Genomic DNA, 23,287 nt, shown 5'->3' on the forward strand with positions numbered 1-23,287 from the left:
GACTGCTAAGTATAGGTTATTATGCTGCACATTCATGGATGCCTCTCTTTCTTAACCCTCCATGCCTCCAGTCTCAGCTGCTCTTAGGCTCTCATTACAGCCTGGACTGACTGGCTGTCTCCCTGATTGGCTGGCTTCCTGACTGGCTGTCTCCTTGACTGGCTATCTTCCTGACTGGCTGTCTCCCTGACTGGCTGTCTCCCTGACTGTCTCCCTGACTGGCTGTCTTCCTGACTGGCTGTCTCCCTGACTGGCTGTCTCCCTGACTGGCTGTCTCCCTGACTTGCTGGCTTCCTGACTGACTGGCCTCCTGACTGGCTCACTGAATGAGAGACTGTCTGTTTGACTAACTAGCTCTCTGACAAAGACCGTCTGTACAGCCTGCAGACTGACAGGCTGATTCTTCTGACAGTCCTTGCTGTGCTGCACTTATAGGAGCTGCTCCCAATCAATTCTAGTGGAATCACTCCAGGCAACCACTCTATTAAAATGACACAGACACACTTTGATAAATCCATTTTAATGGAAAATGTAAAACCCTTTTGAACTTCAATGTACAAAGCATGTAACACTTGCACTTTAAAATTTGAAATTGAAGCAAGCCATGTTTTAAAAAAATACATCAGTGAATGTATATATGTATATATTTACACAGTATAGTAAGTTTTTCATCCTTTTCCATTAAACTTTCAAAAGTTCACAATAGTAAATCTTTAACAAAAAAGGAGAAATAAATCGAGACAATTTTCTTAAATAAATTACAACTTTCTTGTAAATGTCTGAATTTTACAGTGAATACTTCTTAATAAAATTGCTGAAGTGTATTATCCATTTATCCTTTCTTTACATAACACAACTTTACACTGTATACAAGTTTGGCAGTTGATTTTCAAAATATATGGCATGAGGACTGCAATTCAGCAACAATTCCCAAAGTACAGGCAATAGCTGGTGCATGTGTCTCTGAGTGTGTGGGAGAATGTATGTGTGTGTGTGTGTGTGTGTGTGTGTGTTAGTCCTCAGTCACAGTATCTGTCTCAATGAAGTGAGCGGTTTATCACAACTGATCTAGCAACAGAAAACAGAAAACTGTACAGACACTTACATGGTTTTGATCTAGAAGAACATGATCATTCCATGAAACTCCTATAAAATAAATACATCACAGAAACAATATACAGCATTAAAAGAAAAGAAAAACAACAAACGAATTAACCAACAAACAATGGAACAACAAACCGAACAGAACCAAATAACAAACAGTAACAAACAAATACTTTGATAGGAGGACCAGCAGTGCATTCTGTCTGCTGCAGATTCATCTATCTTCACACTTCTCTTTTTCAGTTTCTTTTTCAAATGAATCCCAGGTTCATCCTGATGGCCGTGCTGTGGGCCTGACAGGGCCTGGCCAGAGCCAGGGGAGGGCCATACTGCCTTGATGTTGTTGATTCTATGTTTAGTCTGCTTGGCACTGGAGGTTGAGGGTACGAGGGGCTTCTTAGTGTCGGTGCATACAGAGAGGTGAAAGGTCACCGTAGGGTCCCAGGTCACGTGAGTAGGGGCGCCGGGCACAAGGCATGAGCCGCAGTGGCGCTTCTGCCGCTGGGTGGAACGGGAAGAGGAAGGGTCACGAGCGCTCTTCCTCCTCCTCCTCCTCCTCGGCAGAGCACCTCCTCAGAGCGCCCACCGCGTCCTTCACACAGTGGAACAAGATGTTCTTCACCTGCACACCAGAGCAGGGAGACATCAGTACACATGGCAGACCCACACAAAGACAGAGAGAGAGAGAGAACTATTAGGTGTCTTCTTAAAGGTCCTCATTGACAGTGTTAAGAGCTACTTCTGCAATCACTGTCATTTTATGCACTCACACACAAGATTGGTGCATAACCGACAGGAAAGAGGGGGGAGTGTGTGAGAGAGGTGAGGGGGAGCGGGGGGGGAGGTCTGTGTGACTAACCAGCCACAGTGCAGTGGCAGCTCCACATCACACCCCCCTGACTCAACATCATGTCCTATTGATGGAAAGAGACAGCCTCATAATCATCCCACACCGGAGGAGAGGACTAGTCTACAGGTACATTAGGGTTATGGGAACATCACTGTGAATGGAAGAGCCGATGTTCTGTTAACATGACTGAAAAGACACAAGAAATTGACTAAGTGGAGCATAGGAGGGAGATAACAGGGGGAGAACAGAGAACATAACTCAGTGTCTCTGAAACACACAAAGTGTCGGGCACACACACACACACAGACAGGCAGGAACACACACCTGTAGTTTGTCTTCATAGTTGACGTCCTCCTTGCAGGCCCTGAGCTCCTGGGTGAGATGGAAGGACTGGGCCACGTGCTCCGGAGACACAAAGTCATTAATCACCTGGACACAACTGTGGAGGTTCTGGATCTGGAGGCAGGACAGACCGAGGCAGGGGGGGCGGGAAGGAGGGAGGGAATGAGAACGAGAGGTTCAAAACATGTTATCACTGAAGCCAAGCATGTTCCAAGAGTGAAGGAATATAGGTCAAGAAAAGCAGAACCATGCTACTGTCTTATCTGTGTGTGTGTGTGTGTGTACCTGGTGCATGGCGCCAGCAGGGATGAGCACAGAGTCTCCTAGGAACTGCACCACAGTCCAGCCCTGGACCCCATGCTCCTCCAGCAGACGCTGCCGCAGCTTCCTGCTCAGGTACCAGCCGGGCTCCCTGATAGGATCATGGTCAGCCGGCACCTCCACCCCCTGCTCCTTAGACACCTGAGAGAGAGACAGAGAGAGCGAGGCAGGGAGGAAGGGACAGAGAGAGAGAGAGAGGGAGTGGGAGGGAGAGAGAGAGAAAGCAAGGGGAAGAGAGAGAGGGAAAGGAGTATGAGGAGAGCGGGTAAGAGAGAGAGACCCTCAACATAACAGCATTTGTGTGGAGAGCAGGTCTGCACTGTCTTTTTCCCATTGTATCTCAGGATGTAACCCTGAACCACAGTCTACCCATGAGTCATCCACTCATCTAGGCCTGGTCGGAGAAAAGGGTCAGTACAGAATCAGAACATTAGGTGGACACACACACATACACAGACACACACATACACAGACACACACATACACACACATACATAGACACAGAGAGATCATGGGGCAGAGACTCATTAAGAGTTTCCATCTCTGAAAGCCAGGAACAGGAACACAGTGTCTTCTGAGAACATCCCGGGCCAGAAGGAGGGGCTGAGGAAGGAGGAGAGGGAAAGGAGACAGATTGCTAGAAAGATGGAGGAGCAGGAAAACAAACCTTGTGCAGAAACTCTTTAATTTTTTCCACATCTTTGTTGACGTAGATGTGCCACAGAGCTCCGGGAGTCTCGCTCGAGTCTTTTAATCTCCTCTTCACGTTGTCATCCAAGTCCTCCTCCTCCAGCCTCTTCAACACTCCTGCAGCACACACACAACACACACACACACACACACACACACACAACACAGGCAGGAGGTTAGGTAAAGACTGTAGAATATACACACAAACACAAAACTTTATACCGTCAGCTGAAGTGATTACAAAGCTACAGTGGCGACAGTGTGATCAGCACGAGTCTTTGGAAAGAAGTGTTTAAATATTAATAGTGATGATGGTACAACAACAGTAATTCTCTGCTGCCTTCACAAAAGCTATTGACTGGCTAGCTGGCTGGCTGGAGAAGCAAGGGGGGGGTTGCAGGAGAGAGAAAGAGCAGAGATTGCATCGATGCCACCGCCTCTTTCCCCCCACTCCTCCCTGTGCGTACACACTGTGTGTGTGTGTGTGTGAGTGTGTGTACACAGTCCTCCAAACATGCCTCCACCCTCTATCTCATGTGGACAGCAGAAGGCAGTGGTGCTCCCTGTCTCAGTCCAGCAGCAGAGGAACATGATGGGACTGACCTGTGCCCTACTTCTGCTTAACATGGTCCCTGGCTCTCCGACTGTCATCAAACTAAGTACTAATAATGTTAGCTATCTGTGGTTAACTAGTTACTGAACACTGCAGCTATCTGTGGTTAACTAGTTACTGAACACTGCAGCTATCTGTGGTTAACTAGGTACTGAACACTGCAGCTATCTGAGGTTAACTAGGTACTGAACACTGCAGCTATCTGTGGTTAACTAGGTACTGAACACTGCAGCTATCTGTGGTTAACTAGGTACTGAACACTGCAGCACTGCAGCTATCTGTGGTTAACTAGGTACTGAACACTGCAGCACTGCAGCTATCTGTGGTTAACTAGGTACTGAACACTGCAGCTATCTGTGGTTAACTAGGTACTGAACACTGCAGCGATTTGAGGTTAACTAGGTACTGAACACTGCAGCGATTTGAGGTTAACTAGTTACTGAACACTGCAGCTATCTGTGGTTAACTAGGTACTGAACACTGCAGCTATCTGAGGTTAACTAGGTACTGAACACTGCAGCTATCTGAAATGATTTGGAGACCAATAGAGAGAAAGAGACAGGGAGAATGAGTAGAGCTTAACCTGCTCCAAGCTACACATGGTTCTAGTCAGCCCCTCGTCAACATTCCACTGCTGGGAGAACTTTTCAGAGTCTGATTGCTGACTGTTGTTTTAGCCCTGCTCTGGAGCACAGAGGAGAGGAGAGAGGAGGAGGAGAGGAGCAGAGCGCAGAGATAAAGGAGAGGATGAGGGAAGGGAGAGGGGAATGAAAGGATGGTAAAATGGGTGAAATGAGTCAAGGGAGGAGGATGATAAGAGCGAGAGAGCAGAGGAGAAGAAAAGCGACGGGCAAGAAAAGAAGGAAGGAAACTCGGATAGCAAGAAGCAGATTGCCCCTTGTGTTTAAACAACTGACAAACGGTTTCCTGTGAAGAAATGGGACACTGACCTACTTCTGGGAAGAGTTTTAGTGTCAAACCCACAACAGTTACTGACTGCACTCAGCTAACTGGCTACATATCTAGCGAGAGTCGGTCTGAGTCAGGTTGTGGTTGGAATTCAGACGGGAAGAAAGATATGCTTGAGTCAGGCGAGGGTTTAAACAGGTCGATCACTCTCCGAGTCAAAGCAGTGAGCTAGCCTTACCGGTCTTAGAGAGGACCCCGTTGCCCTTGGCGATGCCCACGTAGACGAGGACGGAGACGATGTCGGAGACCTCCATGTGGAGGTTGGCAGTGCCAAAGTCCTGCTCCTGCGAGGCTGCCACACCTGCAGAGGGAGAGAGGGGAGACGGGGGAGAGGGAGGGGAGGGGGTAGAGGACACTGGTCAGAGTGGAGGAGCTGGTGTGTGAAGGAGTAAGGTAGTGTATGTAAATGAATGGGAAATAGAAAGGATGGTAATGGACAACAACAAGCACATGATTGAATGGATGATCCTGAGTGAAAGTGAACAGGTGGAAGGTGTGTGTGAGCTCACCGTAGGCGCAGCAGAGGCGGGGCCCCAGGTCAGGCCTGACGAAGAAGCTGGGCAGGTGAGAGGCCAGGTTCAGGTGGCCCTCAGGGTCTGAGTACTCCGGCAGGGGCAGGTTCTTCATGAGGTCGTCATACCTGGACACACACACACACATAAGAACAAAGGGTTCCATCTCTTTCTACTTCAGCACATGTATGTCCTGGTGTGCTGCAGATGAGGTGGGCTGGCCGTACCTGGAGGGCATGAGGGCCATGAACTCCTCTCCAGAAGGCCAGTCCTTCAGACGGTACACCATGCTGTCTCCATCCTTGGACTTGGGGCGCTCTGAACACAGAACACAGGTCCAGGTCAGCTCCACTCACCCAGAATGACACAGAGCAGCAGAGACTCTCACTCGTACAGAAGCTCTGTCATAACAGAGCCATATCCATGCAGTGCCACACAGTTACACACTAAGGCCCGTACACACACAGCACGACACCATCATTCATACACATTGATAGACAGGCCCAGCCTCCTGTCCTCTAGTCAGTACAGGGACATTCTCACTGTCGCCAGGCTGGTATAAGACTCACTGGTCAGATCCTCAAAGCCATCCCAGAACTCCTTGATGCCAGAGTTGGTGACCACGCCGTCCTTGCAGTTGAGCAGGTCTCCCTGGTGGTCGGCAAACTCCTGGTTGAAGGACTCGGCCTTCCAGAGGCTGGCGTTCAAACGCCTGTGGACCCCAGACACCAGGACCGGCTGGGGGACGACAGCACACAGAGACACATGTTTTACGGTGGTTCAGTGCCGAGTGCAGTCACTGACACACAGAAGGATCGTTAAAGCCAATCTGACAGAGAGCAGCGGTGGAGGGACTGACCTGCCCCTGTCGCCAGCACTCTCTAAACAGCCGCCAGTTGCCTCCGTTACGGTGGTCTTTGAGCCAGAGCATGCGCCGCTCGTACAGCCAGCAGTGGGGAATGTTTGGGTGCTGATTGGCCGGTTCCTCTGTTGCCATGGTCACCGCAGGCGGCTTCTTCCTGTCGACCTTGGCCTCCTCCACAGCTGGGGCGCTCTCAAGCTTGATGCTCAGTTTGGCGCCGCGACCGGCCGGGATCTTGTTCTCCACCACCGACGCTATGATGTCATCCAGGATGTTGGGCATGCTCCGCCCCCCCTTCACCGTCTGTCGGGGGAGAGATGAGGGGGGAGGAAGATGTCAGAACAGAGAGGGTCAGCGACGATGGCGTGTGTGTGTCTGCGTGTGTGTCTAAGACAGACAGATAGACAGACAAGCAAGGCAGACAGACAGACAGACAGACAGACAGACAGACAGACAGACAGACAGACAGACAGACAGACAGACAGGCAGACAGGCAGGCAGGCAGGCAGGCAGGCAGGCAGACAGACAGGCAGGCAGGCAGGCAGGCAGGCAGGCAGGCAGGCAGGCAGGCAGGCACACAGACAGGCAGACAGACAGGCAAGGGTGTAGCATCACCTGTGAGGCGGTGGAGTAGACGGGGGCGAAGGCGATGCCGGCGTCGGTGGAGCCCAGGCGCAGCTTGCCGGCGGTGGTGGTGAGCAGGTCCCTCAGGGTGGAGCCCTGCTCGCTGCTGTTGGCCACCAAGGGCGGAGCCTTGCAGTGCTGCAGGACCTCCAGAGACTCAACATCCCTCTCCTCCTTCAGCTGCTTCCCCAGGGAGGGAGACTTCTTGTTTTCTGGAGAGGGAACACATCAGAGGCAATTTGTTTACTCCTCCTCTCTCATTTTTTTAATACTGTAGATGACCTCATAGTAGACCTGGACCTCTCAGCTTCAAAACTCGGTTATTTTCTGAGGTGAAAACAGACACGAGCGAAGAGAGGAATACAGAACATATGTATCCCATTAACCGAAACATTACAAACCATGATTTGAAAAACAGACATCGATTCAATTGTTTTCAGAGATACAATGAAAACAAAGATTCAGAGAGATAAGTGCTTCTGGACTCGGACTGTATTGCATTGAACATGTCTCCAGGCTGTGTTCTAGGGGTTATTCCAGTGTGTACAGGGAGGGTGTAGCAGGCCAGGCTGTGGAATCATGTGGTCTGGAGCCTGTGAATGTGAGCTGCAGTAACAAGAGCCTGCTAACAGGGAGGGGTGGTGGAATGCTGGCTCCATGACAGGTGAACACATACCCTCTCACGACACGTGCGCCAACACGCTAACTGTGTACAGAGACACGCATACAGGAACATATTCGCGGCAGGCACACGCACACACTCGCCTGCACTCAAAAGTTGGCAGGAATAATCCCATTGCCCAGAGTGTTTTTGTTATGTTGTGGCGTGGCTCTGCCCTGCTCCCTGGCTCACACACACCCCTCTTTCAGCCACTAACCCACTACCTCCATGCCACAAACATTCTCTTTCTTTCTCTCTCTATCTCTCTCTTTTTCTCTCTTTCTTTTTTTCCTCACACACATACCTTTCTTCTCTTCCCTGGACTTCTGCTCGGCCAGGTCAGCCAGGAAGTGCAGAGGACTCTGGGACTCTGGGGGGGTCAGCTTGCAGTGGGAGCTGGTGTCACTGACCGGGCTGCTTCCACCGTTGGTCTCCACCTTCTGGGGCGAGTTCTGCTGAGGTGTCTCAGCCTTGATTAATGAGATCTTGTTGCTGTGGTTCAGAACGTTCTGCAGCACCTGCTGGGGCCAGAGGTCAGTGAGGTGTCAGTAGGGGTCAGAGCTAGGGTCATAGGTCAAATAGCTATCAATGTCTGGGGACATATTTTATGCTCTTTAGGGTTCATGCACTGAGTACATTTAGACAGCATGTCAGTCTGGGTCTGAGTATGCATACAGTCCACATGGAATTTGAATAAGTAACTGTTTTGATTTTTTATTTGAAATCTTGATTTCTCTCATTTTCCCTCTCTTTCCATCCCTTTCTCTCCAAAGCCTCCCTCCCTCCCTCCCTCCCTCCCTCCCTCCCTCCCTCCCTCCCTCCCTCCCTCCCTCCCTCCCTCCCTCCCTCCCTCCCTCCCTCACCTGAGAGACTCCGTTAGTGGAGGGCAGCTTGCTGAGCAGGGTGTTCTGTTTGGTGCCACAGGCGCAGTGGGACTTGATGCTGTATTTCTCCCTGAGAGAGTGCATGGCGTTCACCAGGTCTGTCAACACTGCAACGCACACACAAAACCAATACATTACACAACACAGTCATAATTTTACAGCTTTCACTGGCTATTTTGTATGTGTGTGTATGTATGTGTGTGTGAGAGAGGAACAGGATTCCCTTCCTACAGTGTGATCAATAGAGACTAAGGTTTATCCTGAGGTGAGGCCTAGGGGCACAGAGCCCTGTTGTCCCTCCCTCCCTCCCTCCTCTCCCTCCTCTCCCTCTCTCTCCTCTTGGTTTGTGTCCAGCAGAACACTGAGGGCTGCAGCAGCTGGCCTGGTGCCAGCTCCAGAGTTAAGGGAAGGGGTCGTACCAGTTCCTGGTATAATCTGGGTTGGCATCAAGTGCTTGTGATCATGAGGCTGTCCCTTGACACACTTCAGCCAGGCATACAGCTCTTTGTCTGGAAGAGAATGCAGAGGAGGCATTATTAAAAAGGCCTTTCGACAGGTCATGCCCAAAAACAGACATACACACGCACACACCCCCACACACCCTCTCGCACTTTAATCTAAATGTAACAATGATGAGACAGCAGGCAACTCAAACTCCCAGATCACCACTGGTGGTGCTGCTTTGTTTAGAACTGTGTGTGTGTGCAGGCATCAACAATAACAACAGCAGCTCTGACAGGAGCTACCTCCTCAGGCTTCGAACACAACACACCAGTGCTGCAGGAACCGTAGGGGGTGTGCTACTCTAACAGAGAGAGAGAGTGAGACAGAGAGAGAGAGAGAGAGAGAGAGAGAGAGAGAGAGAGAGAGAGACAGACAGAGGGAGAGAAAGAGCATGTGTATACACACAGATACACATTCAAGCACACACACAGACAGACAGACAGTCCCTCTCCCCCTCTCTGTGGCCCTGCAGCAGATGGCAGAGGCAGATAGACTGAGCTCCCAGCAGTACTGAATGGCCGGGCGTGCGTGCCAGGTATACCAGTCCATCTCATCTGCATGGCGATGCCACAGCACGCCACCTGTTACACACAAACAGAGCTGGCAGGGAGAGGTCTCCTAAGAGGCTTACCCACCTGCCCTGGGCAAGGTGGCCAGCAACCACCACACACACACTGACACACTGCAACTGCACACACAACCTCCACCACAACCACTGCCTTGGAACGCAACCACCCCAAAAAGAAGATGCGAGGAATTCAGAGAGAGACACAGAGAGAGAAAGCTGTAAGAGCAATGAAAAAAGGGGGGGGGGGAGGGGGGAGGAAAGAGAAAGACACATTGAAACCGAAAAGAACAACAGATCAACAAAAAGACAGAAAAAGAGAGGAAGAAAGAGAGGATGTCCAGTAGTGGTGCGTCAGAGCTAGGAATAGTGTGAAATCCCAGACCCCTGTAGTGGGGTGGCTAACCTTTAGAACTCTTTCTCTCCTTTGCCTTGTAGCAGTCCAAACAAACCACGAAGCCGCACTTCTGGCAGACCCAGTGGATGTTGAACAGCGTGGCCTCGCATGCGTCACACATCTCCCTCACGCCTCGCACCGCCCTCTTCCACGCCATCTTGGCTGTAGGACAGAGCCAAACAGGACGGGGATGAGACCAGCATTCACAGACAGGAGCCATGCACAAGTGTCGTGGAGTGTTCTGTCTGGTTTATACCATTAGGATAGAGCACTGGTCATCTAGTCACTGTCTTACATTGATTACTGACTTGTATAAGTATTACTAACTAGCATATCGTTGGTGTAGTCGAGCTAGTTTCGGTCCACAACACAGAGGATACAAATACTGGTCATTTTAGACCATTTCAAACTGCTTTAATTGTAGCTGTGAGGTAGCTATCTACGTGTTGAGGCTTGCTGGCTTGCAGAGGGAAACACACGGGGGCCCTGTCACGTGACCACTCACCGTCTTTCTTGATCCAGGTGGCGGCGGTGTTCTCCGTGGTGACCATCTGACAGAACTTGTCTCCGATGAAGCTGAGGATGTACTTGGCCGTGTCCAGGTCCAGCTCGCTCTCCTCGTAGTCCTGGGACGCCCACAGGCTGAGGGCCTCCTCGTCGTACTGCTCTGGAGAGGAGAAGCCGTCCATGCGGATCACCCCGTTCTTACTGTACGACAGGCTGGAGGGAGGGAAGGCAGAGCGCACAAAGTGGATCAATACCAAGCATAGACACAGTTGGACAAATAGAGTGATATCTCTCTCTTAGATAAGAGATCCAGATGGACTAGGTAGATGCTGCAACTAGACAGCCAACGAAATAACAAACCAGTTATAACTGATGAGCCAGCCAGCCAGCCAGGTCAGGCCAGGTAATGTCAGTGATAGCTAAACTCTCTCCCTCGGGTCTGTAATCTCCTGTGATGTCAGTGCTCACGTCTGTACTGTACAGCCCAGCTCCAGGCTCCCAGCTACTGACACAGCTCAAAGCAGGGGGGCTGACATTGTGTGAGATTAAGCGCCATCAAATCCTCTTTGGCAGATTTCCTCCATCCCAGACTTCTATTACAGGATTAAAACTAGCTAGCTACCACAGCGGCTGGCGCCGAGAAGAGAGGAAATGAAGAATGAAGAGGCTTTTTCCCTTTTTCATCTGAACAGACCCATGGGCCTTGCAGAAAAATAAACAAACAACCAACCAAACAAGATGAGGGCATGAAGGATCTATCACTGTTTACATTAATGCAATGCACTTTCTCGTGTGAGAAGGTAGTCAATGACTCAGTCTGGGGACTCTGGTTGTCAATGCTTGCTTCTTTCATTGAGGTCTAAACATGATCATCTGGATGGGAACATGAGCTTCTCCACAGAAGATAATTGTCGGGGGCCTCTGATTTCATCGCTCACCGGCGGAAGTAGTAAAAGCGACAGAAGACTGGGGAGTGGGCTGGCTCCTCCCCCTTCTTGCTGCGGATGACCCGACACTCTCGGCACTTCTGCAGATTGGGTCCGATCTCCGAGCACGAGTCGTCCTGCAGGAAGGACTCCCCCGTCTGCTTCAGCTTCTTCACCTTCCGCCAGTCCTTCAGAACCGACCGGGGGATACCATCTGGAGAGAACGGGGGTGGGAGAGAGAGGGAGAGAGAGAGGGAGACGGCGAGAGTGAGGATGTATTTATAAACAGGATGCGTAGGTTTTTCTGTTGACTCTGAACCATTATTTGGAGGGCTCTCTGTACAGTTCAGCAGAGGTCAGCTTCAGTCGAGCTCAGTGTGAAATCATACCCCATTAAAACCACTGGGCTATTTTCAACTCAGACAGGATCCTTTTTCATTCTCTATGTCTATATTTGACGTGGATAGATCCCACTTGTGATGTATAGTTAGTCTCTCTGGAGGACTGGAACTATCTTTGTGGCAGTCACTCAACAATCAGCCTGAAGAAAGCCAATACCCATCCTGCTGTCTGACCTAGCACTCCTGTTCCTTGAAAGAGTATTGCATGTCCTGAGGATGGCTATGTCACGTTTGAAATCAGATAGCCAGCAAAATCACAGACAGATGCTACATGCTGGTGGGCTTGGTTCAGTGAGATAGCTCTGTCTGTGTGTAATGGTTTGGGACTCTAAATGTGTGCCCTAAACCACAGCTAAGCGCTTGCCTCCTTATTCCGTGTTATGACTCCAGCTGAAGGAGGGACAATTCCCAATGACCTCAAGCATTAGAACATAGATTCAGTTACAGAGAGAGCCTCTGTCCCTACCGCCCCTTACTCCAGTAATCCAGACGAGCTGCTAAAAGCGTTTTGGAGACTTCCAGTTAAGGGAGCACTTAACGTGTCCTGGCAAAGATGTATTTCACATAAACGTGAACATTCCTGGCGCTGCTTTCAACTCTAAGGAGCACAGCTGCAGGCCAGATGTGCAGGGCCGACAGTAACTCTACCCCCCCCCACCCCACCCCCACGCCCCCACACCCCCCAGCCAGAACATACACAGTCCTCTTTAGGGAACCAATAACCAGAACATTAGAACATCTCATATAGCGGGTGTTGAAGAAATGTAAACATGAAATATATATCTCATAATCAGGACAAGGTGAGACAGATCAGGTTTAGTGAGCCAGGAGTTTGTATGGACATGTAGGGACTTGTATGAAACTAAAGCCAGGTACCATGTAGTGTTTCACTGTCTTGTTTGAATAGAGACTATAATGCCAATGCAGGGATTATCACAGTTTCTCATTGAACTGAACATTCTACTCTGAAATGGAATTATGTCATCAACAGCAGAATCCCAGTGTGATCATCTGATGTTGGCATGGTAACAGGACTTACTGCTGCTGGCCAGTTTGAGCTTGGTCTTCTCCCTGGCGCTCCTGAAGATACCGTTGGGCTTGGGCTCGTCCTCGTCCTTGTCGTTGTCCCCTTTCCTCTTCTGCAGGTCGTTCTGCTTCTTCTTGTAGGTGGGCTTGGGCTGCCGCTTGGCGCGCTGCTCCATCTTGCCGTCGCTCCCGTCTGAGTCGTCCCCGCCGCTGTCCGAGCCCGACTCGTACGTGCGCTTGCTGGCCCGCCTCGCCTTTCGCTCCTCTCCGCCGCTGCTGACGGCCATCTTGTCCTCCTGCGCCCCTCCTCCTCCTCCTCCTCCTCCTCCACTCCCTGCCTTACTCTCCTTGCCCATGTCCACGTCGCTGGATGTGGAGGCGATGAGGTTGACCGAGCAGGGTTTGATGATCTCAGACACAGCGGCAGCAGACGTAGCGCTGCTGCTGGTGCTGCTGGTACAGGTACTACTGCTGATGACACTGCTGCTGGTACTGCTGCTAGTACTGCAGCTAATGGTACTGCAGCTGCTGGTACTGCAGCTGCTGGTACTGCTGGAGGCCTTTTCAGGCCGCCCCGGGTTGGTGTTCCTGTCCTCCTCCGAGTGCCTGGTCAGCCAGGCCTTCTTTAGCTTGTGGTAGTTGGGCTGGCTTATCTGCCCCATTGGCTGGCCGTTAGAGAGAGGCGGTAGGGGACTGGCCTTGCCAGGTGTGGAGCCCCCTGGTGGCGTGGAACAGTCCTGCGCCAGAGACGGAGGAGGCGGGGAGCTGTGGTGATGCGACTTGTGGTTCAGCTCCTGACTGTTGCTCTCTGGGGTGCTGCTGCCTACGGTAGTAGCAGAGGTGGTTGGGGGACCGCCCCGGGACTGGGCGGCTGCCAAGGCAGCCTTGTGCTTCTTCAGGTGGACGAAGCTGGTGGAGTAGGACTGGGAGGAGCTGGAGCTGGGCGTGGGGGAGGGGTGGGTGGAGCTGGCGGGGCTGGGGGGAGGGAGGGAGCCTCCGGGAGAGGTAGTCCTGGAGGAGCCACTCTCGGTCAGCTCCCCACCCGAGTGCATGGCCCTGCTCTTGTAGGCCTGGCAGTCGGCCCTGTCGCTCCTGTGGCCGGGCATGGCCGACATGGGGTAGGTCAGCTCCGAGATCCCAACAGCACCTTTACTGAGAACCCCGTAGCTTGCTGCCGCGGACACTAATGGGTTGACCAGGTCAGTCCTTATATTGCACACAGAGTTGGGTCCAGTCCCAGCATGCAGCAGCTGTCCCGGCAGGCCTCCCTGACTCGCCCTGAGAAAGGTCTTCTTGTACTGTAGACAGGCCTCCTCCAGGTTGGTGTTTGGTAGGATGACCCTCCCAGCACCAGAACCAAGCCCTGGGCCTATATCCCGGCCGTCTGGCAGTCTCAAACAGTCAGCCTGGGACTTCCCTGAGAAGCCCCTCCCAGAGAGAGCCTCCTTCGCCACGACAGAGGCCTTGGTGGAGCCCGGTGACCCGTCGTACCGTATACACGTCGATGGGCGGACGATCACGGACGCCATGGCAGCCTGGGGGGTCTTTCCACCGCTCTTCTCCCTGTGGTGCCACCCTCCCCCTGCGGCGGCCGCCGCCGCCATCGCCAGCGCTCTCTCATGCAAGTCTCCTCCTCGCCACACCTCCGCCGAGGACGTCATGTCGACCGCGGCGTTGGCACCCTTCACCTCCCTGAGCTCCGGGAGCAGCGTGGGCGGCTTCTGCTGCTCCGACGCCTTCCCTGACGCAGAGCTCACCGGTTGGATGGGCGTCAGAGTGGGCGGAGACAAGCGCCCGCCGTAGCCGCCGGACGCTGCCTCCTTGCGGTCGAGGGCATGTTGGGTGGGCGGGTGGAACACCGGCGCACGGTGGAGCGCCGGCATGCACCTGAGCTGGTTGGAGGAGGAGGGCGAGATGGCCGGGCTGCGCCTGTCGCTGATGGCGATGGAGGTGGCGTTGGAGAGGAGGTGGTGGTGGTGGTGGTGCTGGTGGTGCTGCTGCTGCTGCTGGAGACCCACCTGCTGGGACAGCTGCTCTGTGATCTTCCCAGCCAGGCCCTCTCCACCCTCAGGGTGGTGCTTGATCAGGGGAGGGGGCTTGGACAGGGACTTGGAGCTGAAGCCCCCGAGGTTAAGGACTCCAGTATTGGCTCCTGACTGGGTTCCTCCACCGACCCCGGCGTTGATGACCTTGTCGTAGTAGGAGCTGAGCTCCTTGGAGGGGTACAGCCTGGGGGGCTCGTTGACCACGCTGTTGGACAGGGTGGTAAAGTAGTTACTCTGGGGCAGGCTATGCTGGGCTTGGCCCGCTGCGTGCTTGAACTTGTACATCTCCACCCCTCCTTCCTTGTCAGACTGGATGGTGTGGGGCTTGTGGGTGGGGTTGGGGAGGGAGGGGATCCTGGGTGGATAGGGCAACGGGGGTCCGTCTCTCTCCGACCCCGTCTCGTTAGACCTGATCTTGGCCGTGAAGGGGGCCACCTCGATGCTCTCCTGGAGGATGCGGCGGTTCTCCTCCTTGTATTTACTGGCCCGGTCGCGGAGGTCCCGCTCAGCGGGCTCGGTCGGGGCCAGGCGGGTGTGCTTCCCGTGGGCCTCCAGGTACAGGCGGTGCAGGTGGCCGTCCTTCCCTGTGGGGGTCCTACGGTCCTGCTCCTGTTTCAGGTGGGCCAACGTGATGGTTCTGATCGGGTCCACAAACTGCTTCTTGTCCAGATCCCTGAGGGGGTAGAGATGGTAAAGGCACAGATCAACAAAAAGGGCCATTGTGCTGAATACACGCTCAACATAATGGATTTATACAAAACATAAACAAGATTTATTAATGTAGAGTATATGTACAGTTTATCAAATGAGATTCATTTAAATGGCTAACCTCCTTTTATTTCCTAGCAAATCCAATGATCTCATTTACTTAAGTTGCAACGTAATGTCGCATAACCCCACACACAAACAAACACACTCCGGGCCATCAAATGAAATTAGTCTACAGTAGAGCGCTGAACACATCATGCTGCTTCATGGATTCAATGCAAATGCATCTTGATGAATATTACATAAGAAGTTTAATGAATGACAGTGTTAAACAACTCAATTAGGGCACGAGGAGTTCCTTACTCTAGAACTAGGCCATGGTTAGAAAAAGTAGGAACATGGAGATCAGCACACTGTTCTGTTCTGCTCTCTCCTCTGTGTGTGTGTGTGTGTGTGTGTGTTAGGTAACCGTATTCAGGACCTGTCTGGGTCTGTGCTCCCAGGGCTAGTTCAGGACAGGGAGGTGGAGGGATGGAGGAGGGGAAGAGGGCTACACAGACAGGGCCATGATAGAATAGTTTGATTATGAAACCCAGCAGAAGCTGAATGGGAGGACGGTGCTGCCATCACATGCAGTTTGTTCCACCCCAGGTCACAGGGTATTTAACTGGCAGGCCTTCGGGGGTTGGGGCTGAGGTTGGGGAGGGGGCAGAGGCTGCAGCAGAGGCTGCAGCAGAGGCTGGAGACTCTCAGCCCTCCCTCTTCCTACTTACAGTTATCAAATCCTACGCATTATCTATGTTTCATCCCCCCGTTTATGTGGTTACAGTTCGGAATTTCATGTAATGCTTTGTTTGTCAAAGCAAATGTAACAAAGTGTGCGCACTCTTCAGCAATATGCCTTTAGGCACTACAGAACACATGAGCACTCTCTATGGATGAGATGTCTACACTGGTGAGCAAGGAAGAGCCAATTTGGTTCAACTCTGGTTACAAGGTCTAGACAAGGAGCCGGGCAGCACTCACTCTTTGCGGAGGTCCGAGGCGGTCTTGGAGAGTGGCGGGCTGGCGTGGGTGTTGATCTTGATGGGTCTGTGCGGGTCGGCGCTGGCTGGTCGGACCGGTACATGGCTCATTAAGCCCAGGCTGTCACTGGAGGAGACTGGGGTGGGCTGGTGCAGCCAGGGACTGGGGGTGTTCTGGATGTACACACATGTACACAAACACATAAACAAAGCTGATGAGGAGACAGTCAGCTTGAGGTGTTACTGCACAGCCTTCTCTAAAGGGACTCTCTCATTTCTGTGTCTGCCGTGGATACTGGCCTCTCTTTCTCTCACGTTCCTTCTCCCCTTCTGGAACTTTAACTCTCCCTTTATCTGCAGCGCCCAATCTCCCACACAAACCCACGCTCTCCATCTCTTGTTCATCCAAGTCAAACAAACCCTGGGTGTCACATATACACACTAGAACTGTGGCCTCTACTGGAAGAGGGGAATGAGAGAAGAAAAGGGAGTGAGAGAGAGACAGAGAGAGAGACTGAGAGAGAGAGAGACAGAGAGAGAGAGAGAGAGACAGAGAGAGAGAGAGAGAGAGAGAGAGAGAGAGAGAGAGAGAGAGAGAGAGAGAGAGAGAGAGAGAGAGAGAGAGAGAGGGAAAGAGACTGAGAGAGAGACTGAGAGGGAGAGGGAGAGGGAGAGAAAGACTGAGAGGGTGAGAGAGAAAGGGAGGGAGAGAGAGAGAGACAGAGAGAGACTGAGAGGGAGAGAGAGACTGAGAGGGTGAGAGAGAGAGGGATGGAGAGAGAGACAGAGAGAGACTGAGAGGGAGAGAGACTGAGAGGGTGAGAGAGAGAGGGAGAAGGACAGAAGAGAAATAGCTTCAGGCCAAGTGGAATGCATGAGTGGAGTTGGACAGTGATTGACAGGCCAGGGGGAATGGTACGTGGTATGGTTCTTTTTCTCTTTCACATACACACATGCATGCACACACACACACAGACGCACGCACACACACCTCAGAGGGTTACTGTGTTTGTTTACCAGGATGAGGTCATTTCAGCCAGAACCCTGAGGACCAAGCGAGGGGAGTACAAGGCTGTCCCTTCATGACCTGCTCTCTCTCTCTAACACTCTCACTCACACACACACACATACAATGGCACACAGTCACGAGCTTGGCCTATGAATCTAAGATTTGCTGCTTTGCTACAGATGCTGTCGGTCTTCCACCCTAATTGCCCTACTACAAACAACACAGACTGGAACAGGGAAATCCCATTAGTCTCTTCTATTATCTACACTGCTGTCATTAAATATACAGTCTCTAGAATGGTAATGCTACTAAAGTGCTTTCAGAATGTTTTACACTAAATGTATTTAACTATTAGAGATTTTTTAGTTGTTGTACAGTATACCTATGCTTGGCAGTCTAATACAATCAGGACAAAGGTTAAGCCATTAAAGAGAGAGAGAGAGAGCTACAGTGTTGTAGCTAGTGGCTGATGAACTGCTTACCCTCCTGAGTGAGTCAGAGTTGACAGCGTTTTCCGGGTGCACCCACTTGGAGGAGGACAGGTTGAGGCTGTGGGCGGTGGGGTAGGAGTGGGTACCATTGGGGTACTGCCAGATGATGGGGTACAGACCCAGCGGGTTGTAGGCAGTGCCATGGGACTGGCCCAGGAGAGAGGACGATGGGGGGGCCTGCTGCTGGAGGTACTGCTGCTGGTGCTGGTGGTGGGAGTGGGAGTGGGGGTGGGAATGAGGGTGGGAGTGGGCCAATGCCAGGTGGCTGAGGCTGCTGGAGTCCAGCCGGGGGTGCCCCCCCAAGAGCGAGGCCCCGGGGGGCATGCCTGGGAGGAGGTGGGGGTGGTGGACCTGGTGGTGGACCTGGTGGGCAGACATGGAGGAAGGGGGCAGGAGGTGGGAGGCGTGGTGGGAGCCGGGGGTGAGGCAGGTTGCGTGGGAGGAGCCGTGGAGGGGGTGGAGGTGAGGGTGGAGGTACGCCACGTGGTTCGAGGTGGTCTCAGCGTCTGGGCGGACCAGCGCTGGGTCCCGGTACACGGTGAAATGCTCGTTCTTGTCGATAATCAAGGGGCTCTTGGTGGTGGTCTCTGCGGACGTGGTTATCGTCGACCCCCGAGCTGGTACCGGCTTAAAGCTGGAGCGAGGGGCTGAATCGGGCTCCTGTTTTGGGGCAGAGCGACCCATGGGCAGGGGTGGGTTGTCTGGAGGGTAACGGACTTTATGTTTAGACACCTCAGGGGAGGTGTTGGGCTTGGGTTTGGAGGCTTCCAGAACACTGAGTGGCTTGGACTTGATGATGTCAGAGGGGGGGTGGGGCTTGGGCTTCATGGTGTCGGGGGAGGGGTGGGGTTTGGGTTTGTGGAGGAGGTCGGGGGAGGGGCTGAGCTTGTGCGTCTTCCTGCTGGCGTCCTCAGATGCAGAAGTGTTCTTGATGCAGGGGACCATGGAGGCGTAGTGCTGCTGCTGCTGCTGGACAGCCTTCTCTCTCTCAGCCACGTCTGCAGACTCGCTCACAGACGCCACCGGCCGGATCACCTCCAGGTGGCTGAACTCCATCTTGGCCAGCATGCTGCGAGGAGGGGGAGGAGGAGGAGGGGTCGGGGGGACGTGCGGCTGCTCCCCGCTCTCCGGCCTCCGACACTCGCTGACGAGGTTGGGGCTGAGGACCATGTGGCGAGGGCTCTCTGGGACGTACTGCTCGGCATCCTGGGAGGCCAGCAGGGCCGACACGGCCTCCGAGTTCTCTCTGTGGGCGTTGGCGTTGGCGTCCTCCGTGATGTCGACCACGCATTTGGGCGTGTGGGGGCGGGGCGAGGCTTTCACAGTGCACTTGGTCTCCATGATGCAGCCCTGCTGGGGGCTCGGCTCCGACTTTATGGCAGCCTGGGCCGGTTGCCGCAGAGACCTCTCCTCCGGGCTCTCCTCTTTCACCTCTGCTTTGGCAAGAGCCGGCTTCTCGTCCGACTCCGTCCACGGAGACAGGCGACCAATGAGAGCGGGCTCCTCCCCCAGTTTGGAAACCTGGGGCTTTATCTCCTCGTCCTCGTTGAGCTTGGAGACGACGCCCCGCCCCTTCAGCTCGTTCTCCGAGCTGGGTTCTGAGGAGGAGGAGGAGGAGGAAGAGGAAGAGGAGGAAGAAGAGTGGACTGTCCTCTTATTGGAGATCTCTGAGTCACTACTCTCCGATTGATCAGACACATCTGTCTTGAGTCTCTTAAGGCCCGCCTTCTTCTCCTCTTCCTCCGCTTTCCTGCGTTTGTTCACAGCCTGCTGCTTGCTCTTGTTCTTGATAAAGTCTGGAAAAACAAGAGGGAAGACAATGACATCAAAGTCTATTCTGTGGTAAAAGGTTCACCCTGGAATCTCAATCCTCATGAGAAGATAGACACGTGGAAAATGAAGCAACAAAGGATGATTAGTGGATTATTAGTTAAATGCACCTATAGAACATGGATAAAGTAGATAAGTGAACGAAACCTCCACCAGTGTCAGAGCACCAGTCATCCTCAAATTGTCTGTAAGGTGAAATGAGTCCATAGCGAGGCTGACAGGAGTCCCACAATGATGATGTCATTCCTCTAATTAAGAATTCAGCTGATTGGATCCTAAGTGCTGCATTACGCCACATGACAGATGATGAGGTCCGGTCTAATTTATGCCCGCTTAGAACATCAATTCCTTCCAGAGTCCATTGCGGCACTGACCCCATCTCTCTGGCAGTAAGTATTGATACACATAAAGCACACTGCTGCAGACTACTGCAATGCAGAACACAGCCTACTCATTAGGTTCACTCAGATACTCACGCTTCTTACCACAACTTGTTTAGTATTAATTTTCCTTTGACGAGATCGACTGTGTCCTCACCTCTCCCAGTGGGGTCTGTCTATGTCCTGGTTGGTACCCTCTAGAACCTGGTGTGATCCTGTCTAGAACCTGAAGTTTCCTCACCTCTCCCAGTGTTCTCCGGCCGCTCGTCTCGTCTCGTGTCGTCGTCCGGCACGCTGCTGTCAGAGCCCTTCCTGCGGGACGAGCGGGCGCCGCGCTGCTGCTGTCCCGGGGAATGCTGGGAAAGCTGCTGGCCCTGCTGTGATTGGCTCTGATGCTGGGAGGCCACCGCCCCTGAGGAGGACTTGGGGGTGGAGCTGGATGAGTTCATGACAGGTCTGGGGCTGTTGGCCTGCGCACGGGTGTAGTGACCCTGATGGTTGTTGTGACGATGCAAGCGTGCATGTACACAAATACACAAAAAGTTCACAGAAACACAAAAACAAAACAAATATAGAGAAGATAAGAGACCGGAGTTAAGTTTGGGTGCCTATACCAGGAACAGGAGTAGGGCTAGGTTCTGCCATAGGGAGTACACAGTTCACCATCAACACCACCACAAATGATGCACACCCCAACAAAATACATGGGTAAACACAGTGAGTGCAACCATCCCTCCTCCAAACTATCATAATCCATTATCAGAGAACATCCACGGGTCAGCTGGAAAGGAGAGTTCCTATGGCTTGTCCAATGGGGAAGCATCTCTCTGAGCCAGGGCCATCTCAGCCACCTGTCCTCTTATCTGATTGGGTCTTAGTGGCTGACCTTCAGCAGCTACAGAGTTACTAAATAGCCATGCTGCAAAGGACAGGAATGAGGCTCTTTACCGACTCTACAACAATGTTTATTATACTGCTGGATTAATGTAGCTGGTGGTGTCCAACGCAGCACAGTCAACCGTTTCAAACAGATAGCTAGCTAGCTGGTAGTTAGCATATTTGAAACCAGTTAACTAGTTAGTCAACCAGTTAGTTAGCTAGCTAGTGGTTTGTTGTCCTAGTTTACACTAGTTGTACCCAGTTGTTAGTCAACCAGTTGGCTAGTGTTTTGTTGGCCTAGCTGACACTAGTTTGATACCAGATAACTAGTTAGTGAAGCAGTCAGTCAGCTAGCTAGCAGTGTGGGCTGGGGAGGGCTAGCGGCTATAGGCTAGCGGCCAGGTACCTGAGAGTTGGCTGTGGTCCCGCTGGGTCTCCCTCCCGTCGTCTGCTTGACAACAGAAGCCACCCCATAAGTGTTCAAAACAACAAACACAACACAAAGAAAGGAAAACACACACACACAAAGAAACACACACACAAACACACACACCCAGAATAAAAAATAAAATAAAACAAACAAGGTGGGACAAGGAGAGATCTTGTTAATGATAAACGGACCAGTGATATGACTGATTTGATTGGCTCATCGATAGATTGGTTGGTCAATTGTTTGATCGATCTGCAGGGCAGGTGTTTCTTTAGAAGCAAACTAAGCACATAGGAACTTTACTTTAAAGCTCTAGAGACATACAGTATACACAGCAGGATTCCCAGCAGGCAGACAGACTGCACACACACATACACACAAATGCTTGCACATCTAGATACATCGACAGCAATGCGTGTACGTAGGGCAGCATCAAACAGAAGCAGTCATCAGCACCGTTGTGAAATGGCTTTAATGTTCAAGAGACTGGCCAGCAGTCAGTGAGCACTAGATGCAGTGTGCGTGTTTGTGTGTTAATCGAGAGCGGGGTACAAATATGTGTTTGTGTGTGTTTACTCACGTGGGCAGAGTTACTGTTCTGGCTGGAGCGGGATCTGCGTCTGGAGGTGATGCCAATGTTTTCTCCTTTCAACAAAGAGTGGACCACGTCGTCCAGAAAGGTCATCTGTACCATGCCCGGGTCCACGTTCTGAGGTTCTAGTACCTGAGAGGAACCACACAGAACCAGAGGAACATGAGAGGGATGGAGGGAGGGAGGGAACAGGTGAGAGATGAAGAGGTACAGAGGAAGCCAGAGAAAGAGCGGAAGAGAGAGGGAGCCATTCGGAGACAGAGAGTGAATGTGGGAGAGAGAGGGAGCCATTTGGAGACAGAGAGTGAATGTGGGAGAGAGAGGGAGCCATTCGGAGACAGAGAGTGAATGTGGGAGAGAGAGGGAGCCATTCGGAGACAGAGAGTGAATGTGGGAGAGAGAGGGAGCCATTCGGAGACAGAGAGTGAATGTGGGAGAGAGAGACAGCGCCGGAGGCAGAGAGAGAGCTGTTCAGGGTGGGTTTACCTGGTCATTCATCACTACCATGTTTCTGCTGAAGAGGTCGTGGTGCGTGATGATGCCTGTGAACCACTGAGTGGCCGAATCCTGTCTGTAAACTCTGACACGGTAGCCATTTAACGAATAGGGACCTGGAGGGAGAGAAAGAGGTGCACACACACACACACACACACACACCAGACATTAAGTTGCAGGAGCACACAGATAGTTATATGGAGACCCAACCAAGAGAAGGAAAAGAGCTTTTCAAATGGGGCCCCGCCAGTTCCACCTACCTTGCATAAAAATCTCCTGAACCTTCTGGTCTTTGAGCCAGGCCCTCACCTCTTCATGGAGCTGTGGGTTGTCCCTCAGAACAGGGCTTAGGCTGTCCACCTCATCCTGCAACACACACACACACGTCAGAATAATACACACCCCTGTGTAACACACAGGTCAGAATAATAGACACACCTGTGAGATAAAAGTCAGTCAGTCCAAATAAAAGCGCAACACAACAGCATAGAAAGCACAAAACCATTTTCAACAGAATGCCCCATCCCCGTTATCCTTCATAGCCAGTGAGTGAATTAAAAGTGTCAGTTTCAAAAGCCTTCATCCATAAAGCAAAGGGCAGATGAGTATGTCTAGCTCAGCAATGAGACACATTTCAGTAGAGGG

At 52.2% G+C, this 23,287-nt stretch overlaps 1 protein-coding gene across 4 annotated transcripts in view; it reads right to left on the reverse strand.

Annotated features, from left to right (window-relative positions):
* Window positions 1-264: 264 nt before the first annotated feature.
* The window catches only part of jmjd1cb (jumonji domain containing 1Cb), a 76,764-nt gene continuing 53,741 nt past the window's right edge, over window positions 265-23,287 (reverse strand). The window contains exons 4-27 of one of the 4 annotated variants that reach the window (XM_047032277.1): window positions 22,903-23,008; window positions 22,634-22,758; window positions 22,136-22,279; window positions 21,532-21,573; window positions 20,488-20,737; window positions 18,028-19,832; window positions 16,538-16,710; window positions 12,772-15,476; window positions 11,344-11,545; window positions 10,404-10,618; window positions 9,908-10,060; window positions 8,852-8,941; window positions 8,412-8,539; window positions 7,853-8,069; window positions 6,879-7,099; window positions 6,261-6,566; window positions 5,971-6,139; window positions 5,629-5,719; window positions 5,399-5,529; window positions 5,068-5,190; window positions 3,285-3,424; window positions 2,582-2,758; window positions 2,279-2,410; window positions 265-1,726 (exon numbers count right to left, since the gene is read on the reverse strand). In XM_047032277.1, coding sequence (XP_046888233.1) covers window positions 1,631-1,726; window positions 2,279-2,410; window positions 2,582-2,758; window positions 3,285-3,424; window positions 5,068-5,190; window positions 5,399-5,529; window positions 5,629-5,719; window positions 5,971-6,139; window positions 6,261-6,566; window positions 6,879-7,099; window positions 7,853-8,069; window positions 8,412-8,539; window positions 8,852-8,941; window positions 9,908-10,060; window positions 10,404-10,618; window positions 11,344-11,545; window positions 12,772-15,476; window positions 16,538-16,710; window positions 18,028-19,832; window positions 20,488-20,737; window positions 21,532-21,573; window positions 22,136-22,279; window positions 22,634-22,758; window positions 22,903-23,008 — 7,941 coding nt within the window. In that variant the 3' untranslated portion in view covers window positions 265-1,630. Of the gene's footprint in view, window positions 1,727-2,278; window positions 2,411-2,581; window positions 2,759-3,284; window positions 3,425-5,067; window positions 5,191-5,398; window positions 5,530-5,628; window positions 5,720-5,970; window positions 6,140-6,260; window positions 6,567-6,878; window positions 7,100-7,852; window positions 8,070-8,411; window positions 8,540-8,851; window positions 8,942-9,907; window positions 10,061-10,403; window positions 10,619-11,343; window positions 11,546-12,771; window positions 15,477-16,537; window positions 16,711-18,027; window positions 19,833-20,487; window positions 20,738-21,531; window positions 21,577-22,135; window positions 22,280-22,633; window positions 22,759-22,902; window positions 23,009-23,287 lie in introns of all 4 variants that reach the window. The other 3 variants (XM_047032275.1, XM_047032278.1, XM_047032276.1) reach the window with 3 other exon arrangements.

Source organism: Hypomesus transpacificus, chromosome 13 (genome assembly GCF_021917145.1).
Source record: "Hypomesus transpacificus isolate Combined female chromosome 13, fHypTra1, whole genome shotgun sequence".
Lineage (NCBI taxonomy): Eukaryota > Metazoa > Chordata > Actinopteri > Osmeriformes > Osmeridae > Hypomesus > Hypomesus transpacificus.